Raw genomic sequence first — 26,087 nt, 5'->3', positions numbered from 1 at the left:
TGTAGCTCAGTGAACGTAGGAGGAAGATGTTAAGATGGAGCACTTGCCTGGCGCTGATGGCACTTGCTGGTTTGTGCTTCGGCTGCAGTCCTGGGGGAAGGCTGAGTGCGTTAGTCCGTAGTATCAAAAAAGAGGTAAGGGGGAGGAGAGCGGGGGGGAAGGAAACAAGTCATTCATGGGTAGATTCTCAGGGGAATATTTCATCTTTATACCCCTGTAACTTAACAGTTTTGCTTGGTTTTATTACCTCCACCAGCTTCATCTTGTACACAGGTTTTATTTTTTAATGTCTGCTCCAAAGCTGTTGTTTTAGATAAGAGGTCCTGTGAATTGTTCCTCAGTGTGATGATTTTTTCCTGCTTTGCCTCTTTGTCGATGGTAGCAGTGGATTTGGTGGGTGATTGTGTCCCTCTGGCTGCCCGGCGGTCCTGCACGCCACTGCCTGAGCTGCGCGTCGTGTCGTGCTCCGGCAGCCTCTGATCAGCGCTGCCGCTTAAGTGGCAGCCAGATTGGCTTTTCCTTCAGGTGAAACAGCCTTAGTGGAAACAGGAGGCAGCTTGACAGTTTTGGTGGCAAATGCTCTTTCCTCTTGCTTCTGTGCTGGATTTTGCCCGTGGCACTGTGGGTGTGATCCACTTTCCCCAGTGATGGGGGTTACTGATGAATTAGAGATTTACAGACTCTGTGTAAATTCTTGGGAGTGGTAAATCCGGTAGATATAGTAAAGGAAACTCTAAATCTCAGAAAGGGCTTGGTATTGCAGCAATATTTAATGGGCAGCATTTCTACAAGGCCTCAGCTAGCATAAGCTTGTGCTGGAAGGGAAGAGTTTATATTCTTTGTGGGATTTTTAGCTCCATCTCTTATAATGAATGGCAGGTGTTATTCTCAACTGTAGAAAGCTTTTAATTTTTTTAATCATATTGAGCTCTTTGCCCTAGTCTTGTGGCTCATATTCTGTTGGCTCATTTCTGTCCTTAAAGAAGAATTCATATTAATTGAATTTATATCAAAGTTACTGCATCATAATCAAAACATCCTCTTGCTCTTTCACTGAAAAATTGTGTAGGAGCATTTAAATAGGTCTTGTTTTGTCCCATTCCCTGATCTGCTGTCTCTCCTGTACGTTCCTATTCTTTTACTAAAAAAAAAAATCTACTTAGGACCTATCTTGTGCTAAGTAATCTCCACAGCTAAGCTTTTTCCCACAGCAGCCCTGGTAGCCAGTCCTGGTACCCTTCCCTGATAACTTGTTTCAGTACGTTTTGCCTCATTAGCCCATAATGTAATTGCCTACTTTGTGTTTACAGCAATGCTGTTTATTTTGGATCTGTTCATATTTGATGAGCGTGTCCTCTGTTAGTGTTGTTTTAAAGATGTATTCTTTTAATAATAGGTTTGTGGAGTGGGTTAGCTTTAAAAGAAAAACAACAAAAAATCTTTTAATAAAAATAATGTCAAAAAGAGGCTTTGATTTCACGTGCCCTCGTCCCTCAAGCTTGGATAAAGCTTTAAGTAAAGAAACTCTTTTCTCAGCCGTGTGATAGCTGTGATGGCCGCACAAGAGTATGGCGTGGTGATGTGAGTGAATTTGTCACTGTACTGCCAGTGGTCTTGCTGTGTGCCCATCTCATCCCTTTCCTCTGTGAGGACGTCTGATGGAGATGTCAGGGTCTCGGCCAGAGATGGCTGCTTCCTCTCCTTGCAAATCCTTGTCTCTCTCTTGGCAGGTTCTCAGTAATAATAGTTTCGGAGTAACTCCACTTTTCCAATTCTTTTAAATTGTAAACCAAAACTCAACTGTTTTTCAGACCATTGCAAATGTGTTTGCTGTTTTCTTTAAGAGTAGGAGAAGAGGCATGAGGCTGGGATGCCTGGGACATGCTGTGGTCCTTTCCAAGTCCGCTCCCATAATGATGTGACCAACTGCTGAGGCCACGGTTTGTACAGGGCATGAAACGTGATCCCAGTTCCTGATGAAAATGGTTGACAGTACGTTTTCAAAAGTTTTTCTCTTTTATTTTTCACTTTATTGCTGGAGATAATGTACCACACAGTGACTCGGGCTTTCTGCTTGTAATATTCTTTTCTTACTGATGAGGAAAAACAGCTTTAAATTATTCCACATATCAATGGTCACATGCATCAAAAACAAGCTAAAAATGCTAATGGCCTCAATCCATGAATATCTAGAAGGCATAAAGCTTTTGTAATATAAATATATCATTTAATGAAAATATTGAAAGGAAGTGATTTCCATGAAATTCATCTTTCAGAATGTTATTTTTAATAGATGAATTCATTGCTTTCCCCAGAGGTATTGTTCTTTCCAGTCCTTTTCCAGACATAAAGCCTCATTGCACTCTCTTCGGGTTATGAACAGGACAGCATTTGCATCGGGTTCTTCCCATACTCTGTAGCAGTGAATTGCTGTAAAACATGAATTTGACCTCCCTAATTCTATCTTTGCCTTAAAAAGTACCTGGAAAGGTTCCAGTTAGACAGTTCTTTTGTTGTATTTATTTTTGTGAGTCTAAAGGAAAAGCTCTATCCTTTTCTAGCAACTTGATTGTGAAAAATCAGAGGTGGTTCTTTGCAAAACTGGTATCGGTTCCCTCTTGAGGTATAATAAGTCTCCTAATGTATAATGTGGCTAAGTTCCATATTTCTTTTCCTGGGCAAGCAACTTGCATCATATATCACTGTGGACGCTCTAGAATAGGAGGTGTTTACTTCCTTTGTGGCCACGTAGTGAGGCTAAATTCAATAGCACTTGAAAAGTGCTCTGAAGCCCTCCAGTGGAAGGGACTCTTTCATTTGCTTCCAGTAGTTTCCACAATGAGCTAATCACTACGTAAACTTATTTGTCTTCCAAATGAGCAGGAGTTGAACAATCCACTTCTTTCAATGACTAAAAATGTCAGGTATGTGAAAGAAAAATCAGCCATCCATTTCTGTAAAACATTAACTACTTTATCCAGAATCCTTTTTTGTGTTAATTGTTGGGATCAGTGATTAATCCAGTAAACTTTTCCCCGACTAAGAGGTAAACTACAGTGCTGTCTCGTGCAGCAGCAGGCTAGCACTCTCAGCAACTTCGTTGCTCCTCACACCGTGCCAAACAGCAGCAAAACAGAATTACCATTTTTTTTCATTGCGTCTGTATACAAGTTTGAATAATGAGTAAGCAGTCAATTCTCATGGCAGCTAGTAGGCAAAGCATGGTAAAAGTTTCAGGAAAGAAAACTGCACCAAAATCCCATCTTCACAAGGCTCTTGAGATGAGCTCTTTTTCCGAGGACCCAGAGGAACCCAAATTCCCAGGTGACCAGGGGCTCATCAGAGGCGGTAGAGAAAATCCACGTTTAGAGAGTCAGAGCAATGCACTGGGGTCGACGGCCTCCCTCTTCCCCGTCTTGCCTGCCAAAGAAAAGGCAAAAATGCTTTTTCCACTCTGTTAATCAGTGTTAAAATACTGACATGACTTCTCCAGTCCTAGCCTACCCAAAACAAGTTCAGTTAACACATCTTAGAACTGAGCTGTTGAGACTTATTTTAGTGTTGGAGTTTAAATCCATTGTATTAAAAGTAATTTTTTGAGTAAGTCATTTTCCCTCTAATGTTGCCTTTGTTTCCCTGAGTACAGAAACTAATGAGATTCGCTTTCATTTAAAATTCTCTTAGGTCCAGGTGTGCGACATAGTGCGGTAAAAACACTAAATGTCTGGGATTTTTACATAAAAAAATGTTTATGTAACACACAGTTTATAAATAGCATAACAAATCCAATACCTGATGGGACTGTGACCATGCATGAAAAGTTTCAACCCATACAGGGAGAAAAAGATAAATAAAACTGACTGTAAATGGAAGCTCTTTCCCATCTTAACTATGCAGTATTATCATCAATCACTAAAACCTTTTTCCTGTATAACCTCACTTTTTTCATACCTAGTTTGTTCGGTGATATTGTAATTTCAGCATTTATAGCCTTACATGTTTTTTTGTTGTTGTTGCATGTTAGAATATTGCATCAGTGACAGCAGGGAGTGAATAAAGCAGGTATAACCAGGTTACTTCTTAGTACTCATATAAAGTCTTCTCTCAGGGAAGTGATGAAAACCATATAATTTAAGTTATTTATAATGTGACTTGACAAAAATTTGGAAAAGAGATGACAATATAGTACAGAAAGAGCTTTTCTTCTCTAATTTCTGTTGTTAAACTATCCCTTGTTATAGCTCTTTGCAATTCAGAAGCCAGTTTAGGAAAAAATGGGATCTTTATTTTGTGCAAAGGGGGGCATATGTGTATGTACATCTGTGTATTAACTTTTTTATATATCGGTAGATATATAAATAATGTAAATATTTAAGTTATCCAATACCGTGATGCTATGGCACATGATATTTAGCACTAGCATTTACTACCAGTCCTCAGTTTTTTCTAAAGGGCCATTGTGTTCAAACTGCAAGTTACAAGTTTGGAAGAGTACAAAAATTCATTAGCACAGAGGTCAGGTGTGCAAAAACCTTAAAATTTTGAAATGAGTCCCTGGTCTGGCTTCTGAAATGGTTGGAAATAAGATATTTTGGGTAGATGTTTACTTTCCCACTTTTGCTTTAAGCTAGACAGTCGTCAACTATTTTGTAAGTCAGGGATGAATTTCTGGTGTCATTTTTTCCCAATTTTCTCTTTCATGACTGTGATTAAAAAGCTTTCTACTCTTCTGTTATTTTCTGTTATTTGAACTCAATAACTTTCTGCTTTTTGATACATGAAAATAATTAGATGATGATTGGATAAAGAATGCATCTGAAAACAGAGCAGAGCTGGATAAATAACAGATGAAAATTACCCCGTTAGTGTAATAAGACTGAAAAATATTTTTCCATCTGGATAGGGTCCTGAGCTAAAGTTATCTCGTCAGCCCTTTTCCCAGGGAAGAGAAATCTTGTGGTGCAGAATGAAACTGAAATAATGATGGGGGGAAAATGCAATTGCTGTCTGCACCTTTTTGGTTGCAGAAACAAGAAGAAAATCGGAGAGTAACAGAAACAAATGTCTCTTGGTGTGGGAGCAATTTTTAGCACTGGTGGTGTACAAGAGGAGACTCCTATGGGTGGTGAGACCAAAATCTAGTACAGTGATAAGACATTGTAACAAACAGCAAAAAGCCACCAATACTGTTGTGTTCATATTTCTCTGTCAGATGGAGCGGCTGCTACATATGTCTCCCGGAGCAGCAGTAAATGCTCTGAATCACATTTTGAATCTCTTGTCTCTGCCTCTCTAGGGAAATGAGCTAAGGACATGTAGAGGAACCATGCAAATAATCTTTTTCTCAGAGAAAAAGTAGCATAATTCAAGCCAGTATTGAAAATCAGATAAAATAAGGTTTAAGCTGTTATCATGTGCAGAGGCATAGTGCTTATTAACTGCAATATGTTAGATTTGAAAAATTAAGCAATGTGAAGATAAGAGAGGCTTTACCCTGGATGATAATGTCAAGCTTGGTAAATGCCAAAAATGCGGATGGAAAGGCAAATCCATGGGGACAGACAGCACACAGGCAGGGCAAGGCAGGAGAGAAAGCAGGCAGGAGAACACCAACAGATGAGATCTACAGAGAGACACTTTTTGTCTCTCTCTCCGAAAAAAAAAAACCAACAAAACAACAACAACAAAAAAGGAAACAGAAAAGTAATATAGAGTTAAAGTTCTGGATTAAGATACTATTGAATCTGCAAAGTAAAATGAACATCTGTGTCTCCATTGAATATAGAGGTCAGTTATAGATGGTGGAGTTTGATAGACATAATCTACATCTGAAGTGTAAGTACACAGAAGAGTACATATAATTCTCACAATGCATGAATTGGGTGGTTCGTTTGGGTTTTTTTACAAAACTTTACTACTTCTACTACATGGAGTGCTTACATGCCCATAGGCACTGCAGAAAAACTATTGTACTTTTTTCTGATTTTAGTGAGTTTGATTTGCCCTCAGGATTTCTATAGAGTAGAAGTATTTTAATTAAAACAATATTGTCATAGTGGTATAAGTGACCAGAAGTGTTAGTATGGCACGTATAGCTGGAAACGTGGTTTTGTGGTGACACAGTTTTCCTAGCATACAATAACAAAACCACAATTTAAGCATTAAATTCACTTTGGAGCAAGAGGAAATACTAAAATAAAATCTTTATATGTTGCAGTAGTTACCTTATTTGCAACTGAAATGCAGCTGTTTCTGGGGATGTAGCACAGGTCTGTAAATACCCTGGAACAGTTTAGGATAAGTTTGAGAATAACTTATTATAGTGAGATAAGTAGAATGAAAATACCAAAGTGCACAAGGATACCTTGGTTTGTCCAAAGTACACTGGGTTGGAGAGTAACCATAAGGGATTTGTGTAACGTGTCCTCCAGAAAACTATACCAAAGCATTATTTAGATAGTTTTAAATTAATAAAAAGCACTATTTCATTTTATTTTATTGGGGGGGGCACTCAGTTTAACAAGCATTAAAAAGATCTGACCATGCCTTGGTGATGTCCATCTGAAGCACATCATGAACAAATAGTAATGAAATTGATCCTTGCTATGCGAACTTTAAAAAAAAAAAAGGGAAAAAAGAAAAGTTGCAATCGCTTATATTTAAGACTGGATATTACTGCTGGAAAGTGTTTCCTTCAGTTGATATCTATTAGCTTTTGCTTTTTTTCCCCTGTATATTTTTATAAATTTTGTTTAAAAAAATTAATTTCTAATCCACTGAGAATCAGTAGCATCTATTCCTTTTTATTGCAATCTAGCTAGTTAATTTGATAGAGTCTATCAGCATTTCTTTTGCATATTTTTTTCCTTTGTGTGCTTTAAAAAAACTCCTTCTACACTGTATATTATTCAGCCATTTGTGGCTTGAAACATTGCCTAAATGCTAGCTTATGTTTCCCCATTTTCAGGCCGTAGCTTTTTATGTCTGACAACTCAAGTCTTGCAGCAATAACATTGAGTTCCTGCTATGCTTAGAAAAACACCACCCATTTAAAAATATCATCTGCCACCATTTTATTGCACAATGGATAGATCTACTTTGGACGGTTGTAATGTTTTGTTTGACTCACTAGCTGTTTTTTAGACATGAAGTTTTTATATAAATTCCAAAATGCTTTTGCCTTTCACGGCTGATCACTTTTTGGAAAAGTCAAAGTGGAAGGTTTCTGGCTGACTTCCACATGTAGAAGAGTCTTCAAAAAGTCCTTCCTGTATGTGCTCATTGTACTAATATTAAGCCAAAGTTTGCAGAGACTTCACTACTTGGAAGTACTCTCTCTGTTCTGTCACCAGCCTTATCTGTTAAATCCCAATGAGTGTGAAAAACGACAAAAATCTGGGTTTGCTTGGCTGTTTCAACAGTATGTTGAGAATGGCCAGATTGCTGGAGAAGACGATTCTCTTGGAAACCTCAACAGCCCGGCCTCCTCATCTGTAGGCACATAGAGCTCATCTGAGTGTGTAAATAAAAATAAATAATGCAGTGAAAAAATATGCAGAGTATTTTGCTGAAGTGTTTCAATTTTGGATCTGCCATAACTAATTTAAATTTTCTGTTGGGATTTATGCAGGCAAGGGGTCAGGTTTAAGGCATTTGTCATTTAAAGCTTTCCTGCTGCTACACCTTTCGACTTTTGGATCCTATCATGATACCTTTTTTCTGCAAAGAAAGTCCTTTCTTTTCCATCTTTTTATTCCTCTCTTTTCCCCCTCTGCTTTGAAGAGAACATTTGCTTCTCCATTTATCTGAGCTAATGAGAACAGAGTAGCTCTGAATTCTTTAAATCAGTCTAATTTGGCTTCTTTTAGTACATAGAATATAATTTTTTTTGCACAGGACTTTGATTTCTTTGTGCAATTGCTCCATCTCCAGCACTCAATATCTTACATGCTTTTTTAACTAAAAAACCCCCACAAACACCAAACAAACCAAAAAAGCAAGCAATTGTCATCCAAATGACTGTGGCGTCTATTTTCTGTTCCAGGCTGATTCACGGAGGGCAACTGTTAAATGGCTTGGCAGGGCCAACTGTGATGAATGCAGCACCATTTCTTTCCACGACGTGGTTTTCTCCAGATGAACGTGCCACAGCAACAGCCATCGCATCGCTGCTCAATTACTTGGGTGCTGCGGGAGCTTTTTTAGTGGGACCTCTTGTAGTGCCGTCTCCTAATGGAACATCTCACCTCCTGCTGGTATCGCAGAGCAACACAGAGCACATCAAGGACCGCATTGAGGCTGTGCTGTATGCAGGTGTGGTTTAAAACGGGAAAAAAAGAAAAAAAAGTATAAAAAAATCTACATACTTTCATGTGCATGTTTGGTACTTGTGAACCACTACCCTCTAGTGGCTGGTCTGCACAGAAAGCAGTTAATGACTGATGGAAAATAATGAAGTGGTAAAATGTTGTACCATCAGAAGGGCTAATTTTTTTTTCCTTTTGTGTAGGAGAGATTTAAAAATAGCCTTTTGTACAGACTGATGCCAAATTAAGTATTTTAGTTGTTTGTATCGGCTGATCTTAGGAGAGCTTACACTTTCCTTGAGTTTCCAAAGTGGTTTTTGCTTCTTGAATTTTCATTTTAAAAATGTGTCCATGACAGGTTGGATTTTTTTCCTTTTGTTTCTGTAAGGATGGAAATCCAATAGTCTTTCAGCATGACATTCTTCCCTGCATTAAATTCTTCCCTGCATTAATCAGCCTTAATTTGACTTGCATCTGCCTTCAAATGTGATTAGATTATTAGCATTTAAGAATCTAACATTGAAATTAAAACTCAATAGACTTTGTTTTTAACTAGAACCGCTTAATTCTTATGTGGTGATCAATTTCAATAAAGCATCAACAGTTTAGTGGAAAAAACAACTGATATAAAAATCACCTGATACAACTTAGATTTTATGTCCTTGCTCTTTTTCATGCAATGGCTTCTATGGCTCTTTGTGTCACCAAAATTAGCAGCAAGCTTTAAGGAAAAAGAGTTGCTTAAGAGTCTACAATCTGATTCTTAGTGGACATAAATTGCTGTAGCATTAAGAGCAGCTGAACTTTACCATGTCATGGGTTCCCCCCCCCCCCCCATAATTGCAGCATCTGAAATTCAGCCAGGAGTTAGCCCTAAGTGTTCCAGAAGTCTTAAAGTATATATACTGTGTAGTTTATATACAGGTTTATGGGACTGAGTTAGCTGTTTGTGATCATTTATTCCTGGACGTTATTCTTATGGAAATTTTATCAAGTTAATACTCCTCTTAGGTGAAGACCACTTTACTGTTTGTTTTAAAGAAAGTGTAGTAGAAGTTGGGTCACTATTTCAGCAAGTATTTTTGAGTAACCTACTTATTACTGGACTCAAATGTATTGGAACAACAAGGAAATTTGGGGTTGGTTATGCCTTTTTCAGAGGTAAATATGATGTTAGATTCCAAAGATCTCATGGCAGATGAAAATGGCCAGTGTGAAAGAAGGAAAAATGAAGGCAAGTCAGCTTTTGTCCTGAGGAGCAGTAGATAAGAGGAAGAAAAATCTAGCGATTAGAGAAGTGCTTTAGCTCTCCCTCTCCACATTTTCCATGGAGAGGGAATAATTCATCCAGCTGAAGGCAGTACAGTTTTGTGCCTAAAACCACTGTTTTGAGTCTAGTAGCACCAGAAATGTTGCTTTCAGCAGCCCACTAGATTAACTTTCTCTACTGGGAGGTTTTCTTAAGCATTTTCTTCAAAAACTGTGATGTATTTTGCTTGCCATCAAGATTCAGAGGTATGTCTTGCCTGTCCCATGTCTCAGCACGGCTCTTTCTGCCTTTCTGAGCTGGCAAGGGTTTTTGAACATCCCATAGACCTGTTTGGGATCGTTGGTCCCAGCATAAGATGATCCTACAGCAGCTCTTCAGCTTTGTAGGAAATGTGTGTTGTGGGGCATCTGTGGTTCTTCTTAGTATTTGAAAGTGCTTTGAACAGAGCTAATTTCCTTGTGCAGTTCTGGTTGTGTTGTGTGGGGTGCGTCTTTTCAGGAGCAGCAACGCCTTTGGCTATTCAGACAATGAAAAAAAACTAGTTCCTGAATGTTACTGGCCTGAGGAGAATTGCCGTGACAGTGGCAAGACATTCAACTGGTTTAAAATTGGTAGGAACTTTCCCAAGAGGAGGTTGTTTTGAATCCTTTGTGGGATTTGTCGTATCTCACATCAGCCCTGTTTCCCCAGAGAGCTGAAGAAGCACGGTCCCCCCTTTCTGCCTCCCCTGTGTAGGCTCCAAAGGTGGAAGAAAGGCTGCCTTGTGGTGGGCAACTGCTTCAGGGCAGTTGTACAGCTCTGTTCACCTGTGGACCCAACAATACCTGATAGGTGTGGAAGGGTACTATTTGTCCCCTTAATCAGCTGGGCAGAAAACAAAGCTCAAATTGACTTCACTACTTACTCATAAAGGTGTTACAGAATGTGGCAGAAGGAGGAGTTGGATCCAAGTGTCCCACTTGCCCACTTCTTTAGCAAGTGTGGTCAGGCATGGTAGAACTTTTCCTTTCGGATACTATGGGAAAACCAGTTTCACAAGCTAAGCACTCTGGAGTTGTGTTTGTAGTGGAGTTTGTTGCTGTTGTGTGAGGTAGCATTAGATAAGCAGCCTCCAAAAGTTAGGTGATGACTCTTAAAAGACTGTAATGATGTGAATTGGTAACTTGGGATCAGTAGCATGCCAAGAGTGTGCTAATTTTCCAAGGACTTAACCTCAAACATGATTACAAAGCAATTGCTTATAAACCCATTCTGAAATTGCTCAGTTAACTCCAGTCTCTTCTGTGTTTTAATAAATTGCTGTTCCTTTATCTCAAACGCAGACTAAGAGCTCAGCTGAATTACCACAGCCTCCTTCTGTGTCATCTGCGTCTCTGCACATTCTGGTTCACAGCTGAAATAGTACAGATGCAGCAAATCAGGATTGAATTGTATTACCTGAACCGCATAAGGAAGCTTGAATTATTCTGGACTGCAACCAGAGTTTTTTAGCTGTGTGCTTTCCTAAATATCAATATAAAATCATTATTTGTTTGTTTGGTTTTTTTAAAAAAAAAGTGTGTGTGTGTAAAGTGCCTTCATTCCCCATTTACATTTCAGGAAAAGATGGAGAGGAGAATCTGATTTTGGGTAGGTTTTTGTGCTATGAGTAGCCTATCAGAAGAAAAAAGACTTTGTATGAAGGAGGCTTGTGCTGCTGTAAACCTCTTTTTTTCTGTTTGGGGCTTGCAGAGGCAGCATGCCTACTTCCTAGACCAAGAGATAGGCAGCTGTCCACCTTGACAGTCAGAGGTCACTGTGGGATGGTACCCAGCTTTTGTGAAGCATTCCAGATTCACTCCTCAGCAAGACATACACACGGCTGTATTTCTGCACACTAATTTATGCTGACTTGTCCAATTCTGAGTGCTTTGCTGCATCCATTGCACTGTTGAAAAGCCAGTAGTCGGCTCCCATGGAAGAGTTCCTTTTTTGTGACTGCAGCTTCCTCGGTCTCATTATTGACCTATTTCTTACCTTTTATCTTTTGCTTGCTTTTATTCCCTGCTTACAATCTAAAACTTGTCCTGGGAATGTATTTTTCTTTATCTAGTCTGGTAGAGTAAATGATGATGGAGATAAAGGTGTGGGTTTCCTAATGAGGCAACAATGCAACATGTAAGAAAAGGATGTGTTTGCCAGTACCTGGACTTTTGATAGGGATGCAAGTGTGATACACAAAGCTAAGATGGCACTAAAGGCTTTTATTCTTCAATTAGAGGGAGCTGCTTTAGTTACCAAAGTGAATTCTGTTCTTTTCTTTTGTGCATGAGGGCAGTGCTTGCGAGGCAAATTTGTTAGCCTGGAAAGTGTAACACTGGGAAACATAAAGAGTTGCAAGAAGGTACTACAAGGACCACATGCTGAATTTAATAATTAAAAAAAAAAAAATTAAGTGTTACTATACTGCTCCTACTGCAGCAATTTGACTGGCAGGAATCTTGAGACAACCCATAGAAGAGGCCCCAGGTGGGCACCTGTTATAAAATATTACTGTGACTTAAAAAAATTATAAACATGTTTTACATTCTTTAGAGAAAGACCTAGCCTTTCTCCTTATAGCATTCCAGTGTAATGAAGTTAAATAATAAGCACCTCAAACAAAGTTTATGGTTTCGTATGGTCACGTTCTTGTTGGCTATACCTGTCTGCAGTCTGAAATGCTCCTTTAATATGTGATTAAAGCGTGCGTATGCATGTACATATGTATACCTGTAAACCTATATGTAGACCTACGTGCAGGAGAAGGGGATTAACAGCTTTTGGCAAGTCTTGCTTCCCTGTACAATATCATCCTGTGGTGACAGAGCATCTCATCTCTTTCTTAGGTGTGGGATGATCAGTTATGGCCAGTTCTTTATTCACTGCTCATGGTCTCAAAACCAATGTACACAAAGATAGAAATTAATCTGTTTTCTGGAGAACAGAGGAGATACAGTAAGAAGGTCTAGTTAAAGTGCCCTTGACCCTCGAAACATGCAATTAGACCACAGCAGGAAAAAGAGACACCGTGTAATTCAAAATGAATCCTGTAGTATTTGATCCTGAAGAATGGCATTGTTGCATTCATGGTATGCCTTCAAAAGAAATTTAGTGTAGACTTTTTTTCTGTATACCAAATAGAAGCATTCATTTCCCTTCCCCATCTCCAGCTGATCCATTTAGACTCCGAGTGTTATTTACTTTTCAGTTTCCTGAATTTATTTTCTTCTGGTTTAGCAGGAGAGCTGGCAAAATGCCATGTTCATATTGATTTATTAAAAAAGAGAAGAAAAAAGAAAATGAACGCAATTGAGTATCCAGCTCTGCTGGAATTTATTTGTGGTGTTGGTGAACACTTTGTTACAAGATCACAGGTTCTTTTAAGATAACACACTTCAGCTATACATTTTTCTCTCCAGCAGCAAAGAATCTTGTTTTCAAAGGGGATAGGAGAAATACTGGGATTGAGGACTGTGGAGAACATGATATACATTGTAAAAGGCCTGTAAAACAAATTAATTAGACTGACTGTGGCATCAGAATGTCTGATCATGGGGCTTGCTGAGTATTTTCTGTGAAGTGCTTGTCGCTTCGCAAGTTCAAGTCCAAATTTCTGCTATGAAATTTTTCAAAGACCTAGAATACCTGCTGCTAAACAAGAGGAGCACCTGCAAACAGCTGTATTCTTTCTTTTTTCTCCCTATTACCTGTACTCCCTCTATTCCTGAGCATTGGCTGCTCCTACACTTTTCTCTTTATATTCTGTTGCCATGCAATACTGTTTGTGTCTGAGATGCTGCCTTGCTTGACCTTTCGTTTGCCTTCATCATCCTGCGCGCCGAGTAATTGTCATTCCATGCCCTGGGGCTTCCCCAGTCCCATCTGTTTAAAGTCTCTAGCACGCTATTACCTGCACTGCATTACTTCTGTGGCGAGGAAGTGTGGCCAAATCTTCGTAATGCAGTTCTCTCTAAAGAGAAAAAGCAAAAGCTTTCCTCTTGCTTCACTGAGTTCCCCGTGTATAAGCCTGGTTCTCTGCAGCTTCTGTCACTGGAATGGACTGCCAGTGTTTCTCCATCTCATTGATTCTCCATCTCAGTTTGAAGTCTTGCTTGGGGAAGAAAAAAGAAATTCTCCTTCAAGTTATGGAGTTCTGTTGTCGGGAGCAGTAAAGCACTTGTGGTGGGATTTATGTATCAGAGGCTGGCTGATAACAATGCTGTACCAAAATAAGTCTTTCGATGCTAACATCTGTTCTTGGTTTTGTTTTTCTTTGCCCTCTTGTTTAGAATTTGGAATGGTTTCCCTGATCTTTTCTGCAGCGTTGGCCTACTTCCCCTCGCGCCCTCCGTTCCCTCCCAGCGTGGCTGCGGCGAGTCAACGACTCAGCTACAGGAGAAGTTTTTGCAGACTCTTAAGGTAGGTCCTCACTGGGTTTCCACTTCAAAGCAGATCAGCACCTAAATAAATAAAAACAAGTGTGCTTTAATCTTCTCATTGAGCAAACAAGTTGGTTTGTAATGCTTTCAAACAAAATAAAATTAAATATTAATGCTGAGACATAAAAGAATGCTAACTGCTAAAAAGCAGACAATAAATTTTAAATCCTTGGGTATATCTCAAGTCTTCATGCCATAGTCCTTCAGCACCAACACTGCTTTAGTCATCCTGTTAGCACAGCTTTTCTTATGCAATGCTTCTATTACATCAGGTTATACAAGATTGTTAACAGTGTGCGTACTGCAAGGTGTGAGACAACAATTAACAGCACCGGGCATAACTAACTAATAAGCTGCTTTCTTCCATGCTTATTATATTGGAATGAATTTGGAGTTTGCTTGTCACTCAAAGGAGTATTCAGCTACTTTAATTCAGCTGCAGGAACAATGAATGAGCTATCTGAAACCATTATATGATCTATTAAATCTCATTAATTGTATGTTTAAAATATGAAGTGCGAATAGAAGTGTCTCCAGATGTGTTTCTGGACAGGTTCAAAGGTGAGTTAGTTTCCTTTAAATTTTGATGTTTTGGGGAAAAAAAAAAAAAAAGGTTATAAAGAAAGTGACATCTCCAACTTTGCAACTTTTCTCACATGGGCTTTTTTGGTAAGACACAGTCCTGCCCCCCAGTGTTGGTACAGTGTCTTGTGTGATGGGAATCTGATCTCAGAGGAGTAGCTAAAGCACCTGTAATATTAATGCTCAATAATTGTGAACGGCTGTGCCCTGTATGTGGTACTGCACAGATGAACTTCCTGGGGCAAAGAAGAACCGCTCCTGTGGTGCGGAGTATGGCTGACTTCACTGGGGAACTTCAGTGCAGTGGTTTCTTGGGTCATACAGTGATAGAAGCTGAATCTGCGTACACAGGGCTCCTTGAAACTTGATAATTGTGGAGCTTAAGGTGTTTAGTTACTACAGACCTATTGTGGGCTGTACTTTCTAAAAGTGTATCTAGAGCCAGCAAAAACAACTCATCCCTTGTTGTCATTGGGTTGTTTTTCTTTTGTTTTTGGAGGCTTTTATTTCAGTTTGGGGGAGTAAATAGTTGACAAGATGCTTAATCCTGTGTGTTGACCCTGGAGCAGGCTAGCATTTGGGAGAAGGTGTGAGTACAGCTGGCTGGTTAGTCTGCAAAGTGACCTACTCAAGATATTAAAAAATAGCAATTCCCATAAGGATGCTTAGCACGCACAATAATGCTGTTACGTACCCAAGCTGGTGTGTGGTGAGACCCTGCCTGAGGGCTGTGTTGTAAAAATGTTGCTGTTGAACAGAAATCCAAACATCAACTGACTCCGCAGGTGAAATATAAAATTTCTGTTGACAGTACTCCATTTGGGAGCTTTATAACCATTAGATTCCTTGTTCAAAGTGTTGTAAACAGTGAACCTGAGATACTGGTAAGGTCAAGAGGTAAACAGCAAAGCTGGCTTACAATTCACAATCAATGAAACTTAAGAAAACAAACTGAACACTTAAATAATGAGCATAGTTTAGAGTGTCTCCAAGAACCAAGAGGGTTTTTTAAAATGCAGTCAGGTAGATCATTATATCTCCCTTCCCTCTGGTCTTTATGCATTCTTCCATGCTACCCTTTATCAAAGGCACTTCTTCATTCCTCTGTACATGAAACAATCAACAGTTCATCATTAAACCCACTTATCTTGGGGAGCCTTTCAGCAACTATCCATCAAGCCAAGGGGGTTTTATAAAAGGAAATGGTATCCGCCATGCTTCAAGAGAAATCCATCATCTGGTTCATTAGGCTTCTAAGCTCTGTTGCCTGCCTAATCTAGGCTTCATAATTCTTGGCACAGAGAGGCTTTCTTTTGACTTAATGGTGTAGACTGAAGGTAGTCAGCTGACGAGTACCAGGAAATCATGATTTCCCTTTATTGCAGACTTACTCTCTGGTATAAGAACTGTGTGTAAGGCTTTTAGGATGTGTGTGAGCTGGTGGGCTGATCCACCTATGCACCAAAAAGCACTCATGAGAATTGAGATGCTCATCATTTCCCTCTTCTCTCCCCCAGGCTGCAGTCTTACTACTTCAAAATAAAGCTGTGTAGCGTAACTTTACCATTGAAGTCATTGACCTTTTTCCTTGGACGTGAAAGGGATCTATCACATCCTTGCAACTCCCATACTCCTTCATGCCTTCAGGTCCTTGAGCAGTCATCTTCATGACCTGCTTCCTGCAGACTTGTATTATACATATCTTCTTAGGGTCAGCCATCGCTTGTAGGCTGTTTTCTTTTGGGACTTGCTTAGGAACTTGGTTCTTCCTCCTGATTTGGAGGATTCCTGCTTCTGACAGATTATAACCATTAGCTGATGTGTGGTTATCTCCTGATGCCAACTCTCTCAGCCTGCAGTGGGAGACGAGAGATTAGTCATGGTTTGGGAGCTAAGCCCAAATCTTTTAACAGTCTATCACACACTGTGACAAGTGTAGTTTGAATTTCCATTAGAAAAAGTACAGTGCCCTTTCTCAATTTCTTGGGTGAAGCAAATACAACTTCTTTTTTATTTTCTTTTTTTCAGAAATATGCCACAAATTTCCATGGAAAAAATTCTAATACAAGTAAATAGTTGATAAGACTTAAAATCTGCATTAAAAAAACATGTCATGATTTTTGCTTTGAAGTAATTAGATGCTTTTAGCCAGTTACATGCCTTTTATATTTTCAAGGGACTATGTAAGCAATTTTGAAATTTCATAACAGGGGTTTTGTGCATCATTATTTCTTTAACGAAACTTTCCTATGACATCACCATCCAGTGATGGAAGCTACCCAGAGTGTGCCTGATGTTAATAGGTGCTGTCAAAGTTATTCTGAAAATGGTGACTGACTTTGATGGGGCTGCCCTCTGAACCAGCCTGTCTTACAGATCCTAGTGGTGTTAAGTAAGTTTCTGAAAAAAAAGAGAAGAAAAAGCCAATTGGTATTCCAGCAGAATGGTGTAACAGAGAGGCTAATGCTGATATCCTGTCATAAGGGCTGATACGATGGAAAACAGTGTGGGTTCACCAACTGATGGTGTGACAGACAGCACATTTTTCTATTTTCAGTGGAGCAATTGCAAAATTGCAAAACCAAATACAAGTGACTGGAGCCATGAAAAGCAGAGCTTCTGCTTAAGATGTATGTTGCAAATAGCTTTAGCACTTGATGTAGCCAGCTGGACAAGGGGACAGAATGCCATCTGGTGATCAGTGCTGTTTTGTCACTGGTCTTCTTTCTCCTGGTCACTTTCTTTAATCTGGAGACTAGGCAGGGTGGGAGCATGGGAGCCTCTGTCACTGAAGGATGTCATGACGCAGAACTGGTTCTCTAGTATTGGGACTAGGCGTTGGACATGGCATAGAGCAGCTATCCCCTGGGCCAGTCTGTCTTGTTGCTTGAGTTACAGAAGACAAATGGAGCACAGGAGAGCTCAACCAAGTAAGTTACAAAGTACTCACCCTCACCAAAAGTAGCTCTAATGAAGATGAGGTTCAGATACCCAAAGATTTTGAATATTGAGCAAGTGTTATTTTGGAACAGTGCATTCAGACTTGTTCCCTCTTTCCAATCTATGACATGGCTGTATATAATGTCTGTGCAAAATGGGCGCTCTCCCTTTTATTTTATTTTACAGATGTTGAATTAGCTTTTACATGGAATAGTACTAAATAGCATCAGAAAACCTGCCTTAAAGGATGCCAAGATGAAACAAGATAGACTAAGATAAGAGTATGGCATTCTTAAGAGAAAAATAGTTGTCAGGAAGACAGCAGACACTTTAACATTCAGAGAAATATAAGCAGTGTGTGGAAGAACTGAAAGTTTGGGAGTTGTTTTTCATTGCATTAAAAATTAAATCTGATATGAATGCTACTGAAAGAGGAGGATATGTTCATGTGATAGAAATGTGTTATTCAAGAAGAGGATGTGTGAAAAAGAACAGTGCGAAAAAAACACTGGCTGGTGTGCTGTGCATGGAATCTTCTAGGGGAGTAAAACAGCGTAAGCTGCAAACCTCTGAATGTTTTGGAGAGTATTTGAAGCTCTTTTCCTCCCTCTTGGCTTTCATAACTGTGTGCTATCAAGTTGCCCCTGCATGCCAAGGAACTGGTACTGATCAGGATCCATTTTATGTACATTGTTTGGGAATGGTGGGGAGCCACATTTTGTGGTTACGCAGATATCCCATGGGATAACCTTGGGATCGTCGTAAAATCTCTTCACTTTAAAATATCACTGTTGCAGAGTCCAAGGTATGTTTTCTGTTTTTATTCCGAAATTGAAACATTTTTGAGGAAAAGTTGGATGTTTCTTAGCAAAGACTTTGCATTTGCTTTTGGTAACAGTGGGTGAGTGGGGGAAATTGGTGGTGGAATTTGTCTGCCAACTCCTGTTTAGCTGTGTGCAATGAAGATGATGACACAGCTTTGACTGCTTCATCTTCACTTGAATACTAAAGGTTGAATAATTTTTAATTGGGAGGAAAAATCAAACACGTTGACTATTTAGAGCAGAGTATTATGCTTGTCTCTGTTTTTTGACAGTTCAAACTGTCAAAATTTTCCACTCTTGCAACTCATTCCCAGAGCTCTCCCTGCCTTTCACCAAAATAAAGAGCAGTAAAACAGTTAAAAAAAATTCAAAAAGTATGAATCTCTGATTTTATTCTTGAAATACGCTTTTTGCCATTTAAATTAATGCTTATTGTTCCTAACATACACTTATGCTAAGTAGGTTGCCCATGCAAATGCATGGAAGAATTGCTTGCAGAAATGAGAAACACATGAGCCCAGCACGTTACAAAAATCTTTGAACTACGTGGAGAGACTGGCTTTTTTATTATCAAGTGGTAAGGCAGTAATATCTCAGCCACTGGAATTTCAGTGACATGGCCGGATACCTTCCTTGTTTTTCCTGGCTCGCTCCTCCTTCAGACCTCTGGTTTTTTTCTTGATGGGCAGCATGTAGATTCTAGGGTGTCATTTACTCTAGCAGCTAATCTTAGTGCAATTTCTAACATAAGCTGCAGCTAACTGCATATGTTTTGTCTTCACAGCAATTTCCGATTCTTGATGATTGCTTTAGCCTATGCTATACCACTGGGTGTTTTCTCTGGCTGGTCTGGCGTTCTGGATTTGATATTAACGCCAGTTCACGTAAGCCAAGTAAGTATCTCCTGACTGATAATCAGCAGATATTTTGTAAGTTTGTATTTATTTGTATGTATTTTATTTGTATGTATTTGTTAGTATGTTTGTATTTTGCACTAGCATACAATTTTATCAGGTTTTTATGTTTAAGCTGCTATTAATACACATGGACCACTTTTCTCCTGAAATTTTAAATAAAATAAACTGTAGTTTTGGCATCCCAAACTGTTGCAATTCTCCCTGCTGACTCTACACCAGTGATGGGTATTTTCGCAACCACATACACCTCTTGACAAGAAGAAGGAGGCAGGTAAACAAACAGGAGTATTGTTGGCTGCTGCACCTTTAGTAAAAGAAAGTAATGTTTACCAGGTGGAAAAGATGAGGAGGAGAGGATTTCTAAGCCTTTGATAGAGTATTATAAAAATCCAGAGGACATTACTCAGATTCTATAAAGAGATGTCACATTTAGAGCATAGGCTACTTAGTCATACTTTCTTTTAGTGAATTTATTTCCTTTTGAATATCCTAGAAAAAGTCTTGCAGATTGTTGTTGGGGGCTGTTGCTAGCAGTTTGCAGCTCCTGCACACCGTTTGTTTTGAAAGTAACGTCTTATCATCTTATTTTCTCAGCTTTAACACATTTCTTTGTTTTGTTTTTCCTGTCAGGTAGATGCAGGCTGGATTGGATTTTGGTCTATAGTTGGAGGTTGTGTTGTTGGCATAGCAATGGCAAGGTAGGAATAATTACATGTCCTTCTCCATTTCTTCAACTGTGATTGTCATTTAGCTTATCCTCTTAATAACATAACTTGTTTTCTCTCATCTTCTAGAAACCTGAAATGGGATTATGATGTGTTTCTTGTAGAGCAATAATTTGTATATTCCATGTTAGTGGTTGCTGGGGAAAGACAACTCCGCATGCGTATAGCTCAATTTGGCAAGTCATACTGTTACTCCTGACAAGTGCTTCCTGTATGCTCCTTTTAAACTCAGTTCTTGTGAATTCAGCTGCCTGGTGTGAGGGAGAACCCATTGTAGCACATTTGGAAAGCACTGAAGAAATTAGTGTCTGTCTCCTTCCATCAACACTTTCGGGCATATTGCTTCCTGAAGGGATATTGGGAATGTAGCACAGGCAGCCTATCCACAATAACGTGACGTTCCTCCACAGAGAAATCAGTCTGGGCCCGTTTTGCTGGATTCCTATATGGGCTAATTATTTTCTTGCTGTATTGCTATGGGCTACAGTACGGGTGTACCTACACGTTTTATATATCCAAATACAGTGCTCTCTGGCCATCATGAATGCTGATGACACGGGAAACAAAAAAGCAAGAAATGGATTGTCCTTCAAAAAGCTGACTGCTTTTTCTTCATTGAGATCCCTTTTTTAAAAAAAAGGATGTGGGGAGGGAGAAAAAGTCTTTCAGGAGGTACTTGAGCAGTGAGTTTATAAAACTGATTAAAACCAATCACGTTTCCCTTGCATCAAGATATCTAAACATTGTCCTGGCTTCTCTGTGTCCACTCTTTAGACTCCAGTTCTGCAAGGAGTTTAGCACAAGTGCAGGGGCCTGTCATCATTACACTCATCGTGGGATTGTGGACCCAGAAAGGCATTTTTTTAGGACAGAAATTGAAGCTCTTTTTTCACTTGCTTTGCATCATCAGAGTACACAATGCATAAAGAAATGTGAGGTTTCTCATCCTGACATTTTGCAGGCTGCCTAGCAACTGCAACGGAGGGAGAGGAAAAAACTCCTGACCTAGGGAAAAGAAACGAGTGCTTGCCTCCCATCCACTCCAGATGCAGGCCAAAGACTTAATCTAGTGAAACAAAGTTCACACCCTGATTTCCTCTAAAAAGAGTTGCTTTTGATTAGCTAAGCTCAGATACAAGGTTTTCTCTCCAAGCATAGATGTTTAAAACCCACTGCTGTAAATAACACAGATGCTGTAGCAGGTTACATGCTGAAGCAGGTTGCGTGCCAGTTCAATCTTTTCCATCATGACTTAATCTCTGATATATTTGAAACATTTCAATAGCAGAGGGGCACCCTTAGCAACTCACTTAACTTTGTTAGAAGAGAATCTGCTGACTCAATGCCAACATGCAAATATCAATCTTTATGGTAGATTAATTTATTTAATATATTGCCTGGGATAACTTTAAGGAAATGCTGACAGTCTCTTTAACTGCTTCAAAATTGCTTTCAAACCTTGTTGAATACCAGTATTTTGTAGCATTCAGAGCTTCGCTTTTCAGTAAATTAAAAAAATAGCAACAATCTGCCTCCAAATATGTCTTTCTAACTTGGGCGATACACAGTTCAAATGGGAGGGTTTGCACACAGAAAGGGAGGGAGGAGGTGATTTGTCACTCCTGACGGATGACTCTCCCTCTTAGGCCTATTCAGCATTTATCTGTGTAGGGTTGAATCAATGATGAGTCTGACTGTAATCTGCTGAAAGTTGTAATTAGGAAAATTAACTAATGATTCTTGTCAAGGCTGACAAGTTGATGTATTTCAGTGTCAGAACTGTGATTTGCCAAGCAAGCAGCTCTCTCCCATAACCACCTCTCAAGAAGTTGTTGGTTTGGGGTGGGGTTTTTTCTAATTTTTTTTTCTGCTAATTTATCAAAGAAAAATCAGTGCAGTTTCGGAATTTGCTCTTTCCATTTTTGTCAATGCAGGTTCAACTATTTAGAACTGTAACAACCTGAGCCTTGTCCTGGAGCATTTGGTCCTGCACGTCACTGTAGGTGGTTAAATCATCTATATTTAAAGTAATGCCCAGTTTAGAAATTAGTTTATCTATCTCATTTTCAAAATGGTGCAAGTTTTCCTCAGCACAATACATAAATCCTCCCGCTTTCCACCCACTGCTGTCCCAATAGCCATGAACATTAGCTATGTTTAGCTAATTTGTGTGATGCATTTTTATAATTGAAAAGCCTGGGCTATTTTGGGCAGCTGGCAGGTGCCGTACCCTTTGCTGGCAGCTTTCAAATGATACTGGTTTGAAGAAAAGCAGTGTCAAAGAGCAACTTTCATATCATTGCATGGAAACATAAATCTATTTCCTTTTCTCAGATTTATTTTTCTTTTGCCACATTTGCTAATGATCATAGATATTTCTGAGGTTTTGTCCTCCACGGCTCAGTTTTTCTTCCTGCTTTTAACCTGCAGTGTAGTCAAAATGCTGAAACTTCATGACATGGTGATAATTTCCTTAGCAACAGACAGTGTTGTTGTCAGCAACGCAGGTTTGTGATTTTAACTGTAGAATCCAGCTAGGGCTGGATTTGCTGGGTTGCAGGCGACTGTTACCAGCAGCAGAGGTCTGTGTCTGGGTAAGTATGCACCTTCTTTCCAGGCAGGTCTCCTTTTTTAGCAGCTGCAGACATCCCCTTACATGCTAGATGATGAAGGAGGATTTAAACAGAACAGAAGGTTTTGAAAGCAGATCCTGGGGTCAGAGGATAAAAATAATTTCATTTTTTTAATTGAAACAAGTATTCTGAAGAGTTGACTAGTTTACAGTCATCTTTATTCTTCTGTAGCCAGACAAGAAGCGGAAGTCCCTCGATTACCAAGTTCAGGCTAGTTTGCTATGTCATTTTTTTCCCATTATTTCTGTTGCTGGCTGAATTCAGTAGCTGCACAAACCTTTCAGTTTGTATTTGACCCTTCGGAGTCCTGTAATATCTGAGAGCTCCTTGGAGCACACTGCTACAACTGATACCCAAACCAGGATCTTTGCATCAAAAGGAGTTGCAACTGCTCAGTAAAGGCAGGTATTTGCTCCACTTACATGTCTAAACCATTCAAGATAGTTATCGTCCTTCCATCACCGCATATCTCTGGTGATAGGATAGAGATGGAGGACCCCCTAGAAAACACTTGCAGACCTGTTGTCTGTGAATGTCCCTCCCTGAAAGCTGGTATTTCTCACACTGTTTCATTAGACAGGATATACGTAACTGCTCTTGCCTGTAAGGAGAGGGAATAGTGATATTTGCTGGGAGGCAAAGTAGGGAGTCTCTGGGGAAGAAGTCTAAAGTTTGTGCTTCGAGATGCTTCTGAGAGGCTTTTAAAATTGCTGATTTTGACCCCAGTGATCCCAAAGAATAATTAAAGAAACTGGCAAACCACTGAGAAGAGGTGATCCTGATTGCTGGATTTGGATTGTCAGAAAAAAACAACGGTAGCAGCTAACCTCTGACTATTAGAGATTAATGAATAAGCCACTTGAACACAGCAGTCATAAACTTTTAAGATTATATGCAGCATTGATCTTCCTCTACTGCTTATCGAATCACTCACTGCTAAATTCAATGTGGAATTAAAGCACAGGGAGAATCAAAATAAGAGGAAAGTGGGTTTATTTTTTTTTTTTGATTGCATTACTTGTACATCTCTTATGGTGTACGTAGGCTTCCTAGTTCTCCAAATGTTGGTAGCATTATCTGTTCTATCAAGTAAGTTATACAGTATCTGCCTGTAAAGTGATCTTTGTTAGGGGAGAGGAGGCAGTTAGCTGACAGGACAGATTTCATCATGGACCGTCCTAGGTGGATTGTGCTGCTGTTAGCCTTATCAAGGTAGGAGGCTATGAGGGCAGAAGACATTCTTTAGACATACGTAACTAACCCGTCCAGCCCAAAATCACATCTCCTAAGCACGAGATTATAGAAAATTACTAGTGGATAAACAGCATTGCCTTTTCTAATACATTTTTTTTAGTAGCTGCATTGAAATCCCTTTTGAAAAGAGCAGTTGCACTGATAATTATGCCATGTGAGCACTGCTCAAATGCATTAGGTCTCCTTGAAAGAAAAAGAAGAAAAAGATGAAAAAAGCAATTGTACCATCAGGTGGTATAAAGATCATATTACCCTCTGTGTAACAGCCAGAGTGCCCAAGGATTTGTGTCCTCCCCCAGATTGTCAATGGGGCATGTGTAGGAGAGGAGTGGCACCAAGCTCTTGGTTTCTGGAACATTTAAACCCAAAACAGCCACCGGTAGTAACCGCCCATGTAAAGAGTTCCTCCTTTGCCTAAGCCACCGAGAGCTTCATTGCCAATGCATCCGGGGGTTCAGAAGCTGTTCCTTGTCATCTTCAATCTAGGGATTCTGGTATTTGGAGTTTTGTCATTTCCCACTGGAATGATTCTTGACACTTAACTACGTCTTGAATGAAATTCAGCAGCCTCCTCATATGCTAATTGAGCGATGTGTCTGCCAAGGGAGACTTGCAAATGCTGACAAAACAGCGATGTAAGTAGTGGTGTGATGTTGTGTCCAACAAATGCAGAAGAAAAGAAGAAAAAACCCAACCCTTCCTGTATACCAGGGGTTTTCAGCTGATGCCTTGAGAATTGTTCTGGTTTGGTTGTTGTTTTGTGACAGCTAAAAAAATTCATGGCTCTTCAGCTTGACAGCTAGAAATATCACCATTCTATAAAAATGCTTTTTTTTCTATTTCTGAAAATGAGAAACGATTTTAAAATTGTTTTTATAGTCTCCAAAATGTTTAATGAGAATATAGTGAATTAGTTGTCAAGCATCACATTTAAATAATATGAAAATCATCATTTGTACTGCTCTGATCTGTGCTTTTATTTTAGATTTGCAGATTTTATCAGGGGCATGCTGAAGTTTATACTGCTGCTGCTTTTGTCTGGAGCAACATTGGCATCAACCTGGTTCACTCTCACCTGTCTAACTAGTGTCACTCATCTGCCTTTAACCACAGGTATTGACAATTATTTTAATTCTTATTATTTATAATTGGTATTGCAGGCAAATACTTGCAGTCTTAAATCAAACATATTATAGCCTGGTTTAGTATCTTTAGTTATACAGGAGTTTTACCAAGGAAAAAAAAAGGTTTACCAGCTTTGAATAAATTCATAAAAAGATTAAAAACTAACAAAACCCAATAATAAGTACCCAGAATATACATTTTAAATTGATTTTGGGACTGAGTGGTTTTCTGTTTTGAGTGTTTTGGAATAACAGAGGTGAAAAATAAACCAAGAAAAATTAGATGAATGGGAGTAGCGTTGCATATAAGAAACAGTGTCATGTCTGGGAATTTAGAGGTTTTAAAGTTAGATTAATCATTGGAAACACCTGGTGCAGTTCAAATCAAAGTCATCCATAGTATTTTCAGCCATCTAAATCTATCCCTGCACTGTGCTGTCCTTTTTTTTTTTTTTTCTTTTTTTTTTTTCTTCCACCTACATGGAGGTTCAGGGAACTGTTCCAGCCCAAAATTAACTCAGGCTGTGCCTCAAAAAGACGGGGAAAAAAGCTGTTGGCAGGAGTGGGGGAAAAACTCAGAGGTCTACTCAAGCTGACAGTGAGCTGTATCCTTAGTTGAAAATTAGCATGGCTTAGTTCTTATCTGACTTTCACCTTACTATCTGCACCAAAGGATTGATCCACCCATGATTACAAGACCTTCAGCAGAATAATTGGAAGTTACAGTGAAACTAAGCGATTGAGATTTTAAAAAATATTCATTAAAGAATTCTGTAAATACATTTTAAACAAAGTGCCATCTTTGTTATAGACAAGTTTATGCATTATAGGAGAAACAAAAATTGTTTTTTTCCCATTTTTAATAAAGAGTTTGGTGTGGATAGTAGTATATAAAATACTGCTTTACTCAAATTAAGTTTGAGTTTCAGTGAGTGTCCTTGGTGCATTGCATGTGTCACAACTATAAACTAAAGTGGGTACAGCAAATTGAAATACATGATCAATTCAGGAGAAACACCATCTGGATGGATAGGTCAAATTTGTGATTTATC

At 39.2% G+C, this 26,087-nt stretch overlaps 1 protein-coding gene across 2 annotated transcripts in view; it reads left to right on the top strand.

Moving 5' to 3' along the window:
• Positions 1 to 26,087, top strand: part of SLC49A4 (solute carrier family 49 member 4) — a 71,293-nt gene that overhangs the window by 25,450 nt on the left and 19,756 nt on the right. For both annotated transcript variants that reach the window (XM_054829569.1, XM_054829570.1), the window contains 5 exons: positions 8,045 to 8,313; positions 13,887 to 14,016; positions 19,167 to 19,275; positions 19,930 to 19,997; positions 24,897 to 25,024. In XM_054829569.1, the coding sequence (XP_054685544.1) occupies positions 8,045 to 8,313; positions 13,887 to 14,016; positions 19,167 to 19,275; positions 19,930 to 19,997; positions 24,897 to 25,024 (704 nt within the window). The remainder of the gene's footprint in view (positions 1 to 8,044; positions 8,314 to 13,886; positions 14,017 to 19,166; positions 19,276 to 19,929; positions 19,998 to 24,896; positions 25,025 to 26,087) is intronic.

The sequence above is a fragment of the Grus americana genome, chromosome 6, assembly GCF_028858705.1.
Source record: "Grus americana isolate bGruAme1 chromosome 6, bGruAme1.mat, whole genome shotgun sequence".
NCBI lineage: Eukaryota > Metazoa > Chordata > Aves > Gruiformes > Gruidae > Grus > Grus americana.
Note: the sequence above shows the minus strand (reverse complement) of the source record. Positions and strands in the feature narration are given on the sequence as shown.